We start from the raw sequence: 8,964 nt of genomic DNA on the forward strand, positions 1-8,964 counted from the left end.
ACCTTTGGTCCTTGGATAGGCTGCTTACAAGGCAAACGCCGCTGTGCCATCTCTCCGGTCTCTCACACACGTGTTATTTTAAATAAAATGTGGCTAAGGAGGGAGGAAATGGTGTTGGAATTTTATGATATAAGGATGGTTTGTTTATTTTATAGGTAAGAGAATGACAGAAAGATACCAAAACAAATTTCATTAGTAATCCTAATTAACATTTATCCTCCTAAATTTAACCTGCTATTTCTTTTCTTGAGAAGCTATAAATTTAAGCACTTAAATCACTGTGTGAGTGCTGGAGAGCCCATCAACCCTGAAGTGACAGAACAATGGAAACGCAGCACTGGCCTGGATATTTATGAAGGCTATGGACAGACAGAAACGGTACGCCCACCTCCCTGAAGAAAAAGGCTAGGATTGATTTAGTCAGATGAATCAAAATTAATGTGCTTACTGTGTCCTTACAGTTGGTTGAGGCAAAGTAAAAAGTTGAGTAGTTAGAACAATTAAGAAATCAAAAGCTAGTTGTAAAATTCCCTGTGACAACTGTTATATTACACGATGAAGATACTATACTATTTTTTCCATTTGTTAAAAAATGTATTTTTATTAAAATTTTATTTAAAGAACTGTGATTTACAAAGGTATTGGTAGTTGAGTTTTAGCCATATAGTTCAACACCCAGACCATCACCAGTGTCAACTCCAGTTGACACCAGTGCTCTTTTTCTCCACTAAAGATACTAAACTATTTTTAATTGTTGTTGTTGTTGCTTTGAGGCTTTTTGGGGAGTCTACACCCCGTGGCACTCAGGGGTTACTCCTGATTCTGCACTCAGAAATCATGACTGGTATGTTTGTGGACCATATGAGATACTGGGGATGGAACCTGGGTCAGTCTGGGGTGGCAGTGTACAAGGCAAATGCCCCACCACACTTCTATCACTCCAGCTCCTAAACTATTTTAAAATTAAAACACTAGACATACAGAGAGATGTCCCCTTATATAAATGGGAACTTCCTATGGCTACCTCAAAAAATGGAAAACTCTGAGCTCTTTGTTAGATGCTATTTTCTAGACAGCTCCTTGGCAAGAGTACTTTAAAAAAAAAAAACTATTTAAGAAGGACTTCAAGGGGTTATTATATTTTCTAAAAATTGGAAGGGTAGGATAGAGCAAATACAAATATGGGAAAGAGGGGCTAGAGAGATAGCACGGCAGGAGGGCGTCTGCCTTCCAAGTGGCTGACCCAGGAGGAACGGTGGTTCAAATCCCAGCATCCCATATGGTCCACCATGCCTGCTAGAAGCGATTTCTGAGCACAGAGCCAGGAGTAACCCCTGAGTACCACCGGGTGTGGCCAAAAATTAATAATAATAAAACAAATATAGGAAAGATGTAAGAAATTCTTCCATGTATTTTTCCTAATGCTTACATTTCTAAACAATGAAGGTACAGTGCCTGGTTAAAATTAATAGACCAATAATAAAATAAAACCCAAAATGTACATATTTGTTCAAAAGAAGCAGCATAACAAGCACAAGCTCATACGAGTATGAATGATTTCATAAATATAGATTCCCCAATCCTGTTAGGAGTGATGTCTGAACACAGAACCAGGATCATTCCCTAAGTGCCGCTTGGATGGAAGGAAGGATGGAAGGAAGGATGGAAGGAAGGAAGGAAGGAAGGAAGGAAGGAAGGAAGGAAGGAAGGAAGGAAGGAAGGAAGGAAGGAAGGAAGGAAGGAGGGAGGGAGGGAGGGAGGGAGGGAGGGAGGGAGGGAAAGAGGGAGGGAGGGAGGGAGGGAGGGAAGGAAGGAAGGAAGGAAGGAAGGAAGGAGAAGAAAGAAAGAAAGAAAGAAAGAAAGAAAGAAAGAAAGAAAGAGAGAGAGAGAGAGAGGGAGGGAGGGAGGGAGGGAGGGAGGGAGGGAGGGAGGGAGGGAGGGAGGGAGGGAGGAAGGAAGGAAGAAAGAAAGAAAGAAAGAAAGAAAGAAAGAAAGAAAGAAAGAAAGAAAGAAAGAAAGAAAGAAAGAAAGAAAGAAAGAAAGAAAGAAAGAAAGAAAGAAAGAAAGAAAGAAAGAAAGAAAGAAAGAAAGAAAGAAAGAAAGAAAGAAAGAAAGAAAGAAAATAAATGAATAAGTAAATCACTCCTGGCAGGTTCTGGGGATCATATGGGATAATGGAGATGGGATTTGGGTCAGCTGCATGTAAGGCAAATACTCTACCTGCTGTGTTATCACTCCAGTAAGGCAAATACTCTACCTGCTGTGTTATCACTCCAGTCCAGCCCCAAATATGGATATTTTAGTTACTATGAACCTACTGTACTATACTATGTATTTTAGTGTATATCTTTAGGAAGCATATATTTTATTCCATAGCATGTTCTCAGTAAACATTTGTGCATTGAATGCATAATGAATAAATGAATACATTTTGAAATTACTGGGATTATAATTTAGTCCTTTCTTTTTTTAATTAGGTACTAATCTGTGGAAATTTTAAAGGAATGAGAATTAAGCCTGGCTCCATGGGAAAGCCTTCTCCTGCTTTTGATGTTAAGGTTGTTACATTCCCTTCTAGAATATTTTATAATCCAATCTGTTTATCACCTATGCTATCTTTCTCTTTCCCATACTCATGGTATTGGGAGTGATTTTAGGTAAGTTTCGTGATATCTTAACAGTATCTTCCTTGTAAATATAGAAATAGATTAGAAATGTTAGTTTAGGGGTTCGAGTGTTAGCACAGCGAGTAGGGCATGTGCTTTGCATAAAGCCAACCTGGGTTCAGTCAGTCTCTGGCATCTCTCCGAGCCTGCCAGGAATAGTTCTGAGTGCAGAGACTAGAGTAAAACCGAGTGTCAGCAGGTATGGCCCCAAAACAAACAATAATTAAGAAAAAGAAATATTAGTTTAGGGGCCAGAGAGATAGCACAGCGGGTAGGGTGTTTGCCTTGCACGCGGCTGACCAGGGACAGACCTGGATTTTATTCCTGGCATCCTATTAGGTCCTCCAGCCTGCCAGGAGCGATTTCTGAACGCAGACCCAGGAGTAACGCCAGAGCGCCCCCAGGCGTGGCCCCAAAGCAAAACAAGAGGGGCCAGAGAGATAGTTCAGCGGTAGGGCGTTTGCCTTGCATGCAGGACGGTGGTTCGAATCCCGAATTGCCATATGGTCCCCAGAACCTGCCGGGAGCGATTTCTGAGCGTAGAGCCAGGAATAACCCGAGCACTGCTGGGTGTGATCAAAAAAAAAAAAAAAAAAAAAAAAAGGGCAAAAAAATATTAGTTTATTCTGTTTTGGGAAAGTACATGTGATATTTTATAAGTATTAAATCATATTAATTTGCAAAACTAACTCAGCCTCAAGCAATTTTTGTAGGTTTAAAACCCTTATTAGGGTTGCTCAAGGTCTAATCCTGGCTTTGGTGCTCAAGAGTGACCCCTGGTGGTACTTTATGGAGCAATGAAAAAATGAAATCATTCAATTTGCCATTCACTATGTGGATGGAACTAGGAGGTATGATGCTCCGTAAGATCATTCAGGAGGAGATATTCAAAATGTTCCCTCTCAAATATAAAGAAACTAAAGTAAGGGGGCAACAAAAATTAAGAGGTAGTCTATAAGAACTAAATTTAGGGCCGGAGAGATAGCACAGCAGTAGGGTGTTTGTCTTGCACACAGTAAGGACAGTGGTTCGAATCCTAGCATCCCATATGGTCCACAGAGCCAGGAATAACCCCTCCTGAGCGCCACCGGATATGACTCCCACAAAAAAATAAAATAAAATAAAACTGAATTTATCTGCAATGAGGGAAGAGAGGAGTGTGGGATGGGTCTGGAATATAGATGCAAGAAAGTGGACACTGAGGGTAGATGTGATGTTTCTTTAGGGGAAAAGACAAGCTAAATGATAAAAGCAGATTGTAAAAGTGTTTTATGAAGTGATCCTAATTTGCCTATTTATATTATCTCAAAGGATTTGTTTATGGTGTTAAGTGTGATTATTGCTGGATAATAAAGTTTTGTTCTTCTTTCACTTTCCCAATCCATAATTCTCAATATATTTTGTAATGAGAATGTAAATAAATGCATTGCTCTTAGAAATTTAGAGCATACTTAAGCTTTGAGTTGTTTATAAATGGCAAAACAAAGTCAAGATTTAAAGTGTGACATAAAATGAAATTCCCTTAAATTGTTGTTTTATCCTAGATTTTAGATGCAGATGGCAATGCTCTACCTCCTAGACAAGAAGGAGATATTGGCATTCGAGTTCTGCCTGATCGACCATTTGGCCTTTTTGCTTGTTATGTAGTAAGAGATTTATTAAGTAACCTCTTATATTCTATTTTATTTCTAAAAAGTGCTTGTTATTCCTACTTTTCCTAAGATACACCTAGTATAGATACTTGGCCCCTCTTGAGAAAGCCATAGTCCTGACTGTAATTCTTTAGTTAGGAAATTGAAAGCACTTCTAAATGCTTAGTGGAGTATAATTGTTCCAAACTAGAAGACAATTCTCTTAATATACCTTTATCTTTTTGTTTTTGTTTTTTGGGTCACACCAAGCAGTGCTCAGGTGTTACTCCTGGCTCTACGCTCAGAAATCGCTTCTGGCAGGCTTGGGGAACCATATGAGATGCCAGGATTCGAACCACTGTCCTGCGTCTAAGGCAAATGCTCTACCACTGAACTCTCTCTCCGGCCCCCACCTTTATCTTTTCTTGCTATAAAAGTAAACCTAATTATTTTCCTTAAATCTAAATAGTAGTCTCTCTTAGGAAAAATGAGAGGTAGAATATGAAATTAAGTAAATTTCTTTCACTAAAGGCCCCCAAGCTCCTTAATGCTCAGAAACATCTTTTCATTTTTTTCTAATAGACAAATATTAAAGCAATCTTTACATAAATGCAATTAAAATTCCTGGGGCTACTTGCCAGTAAATTTTACATGATGTAAAATGAGACAATGCTTCATCTTCCTTCCTGTCAAAAACAGTCAATTCTTTATTTCTGTGTAAAACAAAAGACAAAACCACATACAAATAAAAAACCAGGTGCCGGAGTGATAGCATAGTGGTAGGGCAATTTGTCTTGCACGCTGCCAACCCAGGACGAACCTGGATTCGTTCCCCAGCATCCCACATGCTCCCCCGAACCTGCCAGGAGCAATTTCTGAGTGCCATCAGGAGTAACCAGAAAAAAAAAAAAAAAAAAAAAAAAAACCACACGATGGTGCTTTTTTTTTTTTTTTTGCATATTGCTTTTTCTCTCTTCCTAAATAACAACTATTTAGAACTTGGTCTACTCCTCGGAGTTCTGAAACCCTGCATTATTTATTTTGAAATCTAGTTAATAAAATTATCAGAATAAAAGCACGTCTAGTCTTTTTAAATGTAATTTACCTTCCAAGGTACGACTATGATGGCTTGATGATCCCCAACAATACTTGGGAAGCAGCAGAGCTACCCTTGATGATGTTTGGGGAACTAATAAAATGACAAGCATGGAGCCTGGAGGCTTCACTTAAGCAAGGTATCTCTTCTGACCTAGTTTATCTTATGTTGAGCCAGCTCAGTTTTGGAATTCAGTATTTATTTGAATCTTGGTCTTCTCTAAACTATAGATTTAAAGGCAACCAACTTTTTCTTTACCTCTGAACGTTTAAAAGTGCAACTCAACAGAAGAGTCACATTCACAGTATTAGTAAAATGCTATTTACTTCACAGGATAATCCTAAAAAAACAGCTTCAACTTTACGAGGTGATTTCTATATCACTGGAGACAGGGGTTATATAGATGAAGATGGATATTTCTGGTTTGTTGCAAGATCAGATGACGTCATATTATCCTCTGGGTAATTTTCTTCTTCTATACATATTTATGTTAATGGAGCATCAATGTACAGGAATGAGCTTGCTGTTCACCTTTATAAAATTCCTGCTGTTTCCTTTCTTTCCCAGTTACCGAATTGGACCATTTGAGGTAGAAAGTGCCCTGTTGGAGCATCCTGCTGTTGCAGAGTCAGCTGTTGTCAGTAGCCCAGACCCCATCAGAGGAGAGGTAAGACTTGATTCATCTCAACTTCCTAATTTGTTGGCAATCTGAAACATACATTAAAACAAAACTGTGCAAGTGATTTGCTGACAATACTTGCCGAATAAAAATTTACTTATTAACTATACAAATCTGAAATTTAATGTGCTCATCAGAAAGAACTGCTACAGAATAAGAACACAGATATATACACTGTAACAAATTTGTTTTGTTTTGGGGGGGGCACAACTGGCATGTTATTCCTGGTTTTGCATTCAGAAATCACTCCTGGTGGTGCTCAGGATTCAAGGAATCAAATCCGGACCAGCTGCATAGAAGGCTAGTGCTCTACCTACTGTATTATCTCTCTAGTTCCAAGGTTTATAAAAGTCCTATTTAATTTATCCAAAATACAAGAGCATAATTATGCCAGTCAAATTATAAACATTTAGTTCTCATAAATCCAGTTGTGCTAGAATGGGATACGAACAATAGTTTTAACAATTCACTTAAAGTCAGAATAAGTTTTAATTCAAAATCTGCAGCTTAACAAACAAATTTGTGCCTGCCTAGAGGTAGGCTATGGTGGTGAGTGGGAGATTGGGGACGCTGGTGAAGGGAAGGTCAAACTGGTGGTGGAATTTGTGATTTAACATTTAATGACTAAAACAACTGTACGAACAACTTGGTAAATCAGTGTTATAACAAAAAATTGGGAAGTCTGCAGGTAACTAACTATAGGTAGTAACTAAATATAGGTAAATATGTAATGTCACAAAAGGATAAAATAGAGCCCGGAACACTAATGCAAAGGCAAGGGTAGGGCATTGCCATGAGTGGCTGACCCAGGTTTGCCCAGCCTGCTAGGGGTGAACCCTAAGCAGAGCCAGGAATCAGCCCTGAACATTTCTGGGTGTGGTACCAAAATAAACAAATAAACAAAAAGCCAACCAAGAACACTATAATTTTCAATCATCAATGGAAAAGATCAGACCAGAAATGACATGCCAGGGATGAAGGGTCACGGGAACTTCAGTGGCAATAGTAAGCAGTAACTATTCATAATTACAAGAAACCCTACTACTATTGTAATCATATTATCTAAATCATAATAAAGGCTATGGGAGCCATGACCTATTTGTCTTTCTCACTAAAGGGTCTAAAACTCTAAGCTGGATTCTCCAAGCATTAGTAACTTAGAATTTTCAGTCTCGCATCACCATGTGTCTCTGGAATAGTTTATGGTTTCAATTGTTTCCTTCAAGAATACGGCAAATTGTGAATAGGATCCACCAAGGAGGGTGTGGATCTAGAAGCTTGGCTAGATCCTGCTGGACTGTTAGAACACTACCTGAGCACATTGCCAAATTTCTACAAGTTTTATCTTTTGAAGATAAAGAATGAGATGAAGTCAAGTGCAGAATTAGAAACAGGTGAGTTCAAACTGTTAAGCGTATAGACAAAAAAAAAAAAAAAATAGAGGAGTTTCAGAAATTCTCTGGGTGGAACAGAAAAGGAGTTATGATGGTAGGCTTAGAGTACGAAGCTGTGCTCAATCTCTGATCCCCTCTGCGCCACGCCACTAGGCACTTAGATTCCTGGTTAGAAACAGTAAACAAGACAGACCAAACTAAAAAGTCACCATTCATTGTCCTGCTCTATTTATTTTAGGTGGTAAAGGCTTTTATTGTTCTGAACCCCAATTACAAGTCATATGATCAAGAACAACTGAAAAAGGAGATTCAGGAGCATGTAAAAAAATCCACAGCACCTTACAAATACCCCAGAAAGGTAAGCACTTCATTATATTTGTTTAGCATTCAGGAAAACATTATTTGCTTCATCTTCATGAACATTCTTCTTAAAATGTGTTATGCCAGATATTCTAAAGTGAACTGAAGACATGGATAAAAATCAGAATCTGAGATTAAAAAGAATTTAACCTAATTGGTTAGATCTTTTGGCTTGCCAAACTTTTAGTAAACACTAAAGAAAAATCTCACAGTACCTCTCTTTGTTTTAGTTGTTACAAAGAATTCAGTCCAATAGGTGCTCTAATTCTTTCATCTAAAATACACAATAGAACTTTGCCTAAAGATAAAATATTCCTGTTCTAATTTTCTCCCCTTGATACCAACAGGTAGAATTTATTCAAGAGATGCCAAAGACTATCAGTGGGAAAATAAAAAGAAAAGAACTGAAAAATAAAGAATGGAAAACAACTTAAATTCATTCCATTATCGTGGTACAAGACAGCCTGCAGAAACAAGATTATACAGAGGTGATAATATGAAATAATCGGGTGATTAAAAGTATATTGTGGTCACTAAAGGCTGAGTTTTAAAATAAAATAGTAAATTCATGTGTTAATGCTTCAATACTTTGGTCATATATGAAAACTATCAGTTGTTCAACTAAATGACCCATTAGTTTTTCAAATCTCAGTAAAACAATTTAAAACTTTGTTTCAAGGAGCTAGGGATATAGTCCAGCATGTAAAATGCTTGCCTTGAACAAGACCAACTGAGGTTTGATCCCCAGTACCCCAGATGATTCCCTGAGCACTGCTAGGAATGAGCCCTGAGAACAGGGCAAGAAGTCTTGAGCAAGTCTTGAGGTAGTTGTGGTTCCCAAAAACAAGCAAAAAATATTTGTTTCGAGGCTAACTGTAAAATAATATATATTATGGTTGCTCAGAACAAAAATATTTTGATTCTTCAAAAGTATGATAACCAGGGCCGGAGCAGTGGCACAGCGTGAGGGTGTGTGCCTTGCACACAGCAGACCTAGGACGGACCACGGTTCCATACCCAGCATCCCATAAGGTCTCCCAAGCCAGGAGTGATTTCTGAGCGCATAGCCAGGAGTAACCCCTGAGTGTCGAGTGTGGCCCAAAAACCAAAAGAAAAAAAAAAGGATGATAACCTTAGC

At 38.4% G+C, this 8,964-nt stretch overlaps 1 protein-coding gene across 1 annotated transcript in view; it reads left to right on the forward strand.

Moving 5' to 3' along the window:
- Positions 1 to 8,260, forward strand: part of ACSM3 (acyl-CoA synthetase medium chain family member 3) — a 30,817-nt gene extending 22,557 nt beyond the window's left edge. The window contains 7 exon segments of the mRNA XM_049789514.1: positions 255 to 378; positions 2,478 to 2,558; positions 4,211 to 4,312; positions 5,727 to 5,854; positions 5,961 to 6,060; positions 7,705 to 7,824; positions 8,174 to 8,260. Of these exon segments, the coding sequence (XP_049645471.1) occupies positions 255 to 378; positions 2,478 to 2,558; positions 4,211 to 4,312; positions 5,727 to 5,854; positions 5,961 to 6,060; positions 7,705 to 7,824; positions 8,174 to 8,260 (742 nt within the window).
- Positions 8,261 to 8,964: the final 704 nt, after the last annotated feature.

The sequence above is a fragment of the Suncus etruscus genome, chromosome 15 (assembly GCF_024139225.1).
Source record: "Suncus etruscus isolate mSunEtr1 chromosome 15, mSunEtr1.pri.cur, whole genome shotgun sequence".
NCBI lineage: Eukaryota > Metazoa > Chordata > Mammalia > Eulipotyphla > Soricidae > Suncus > Suncus etruscus.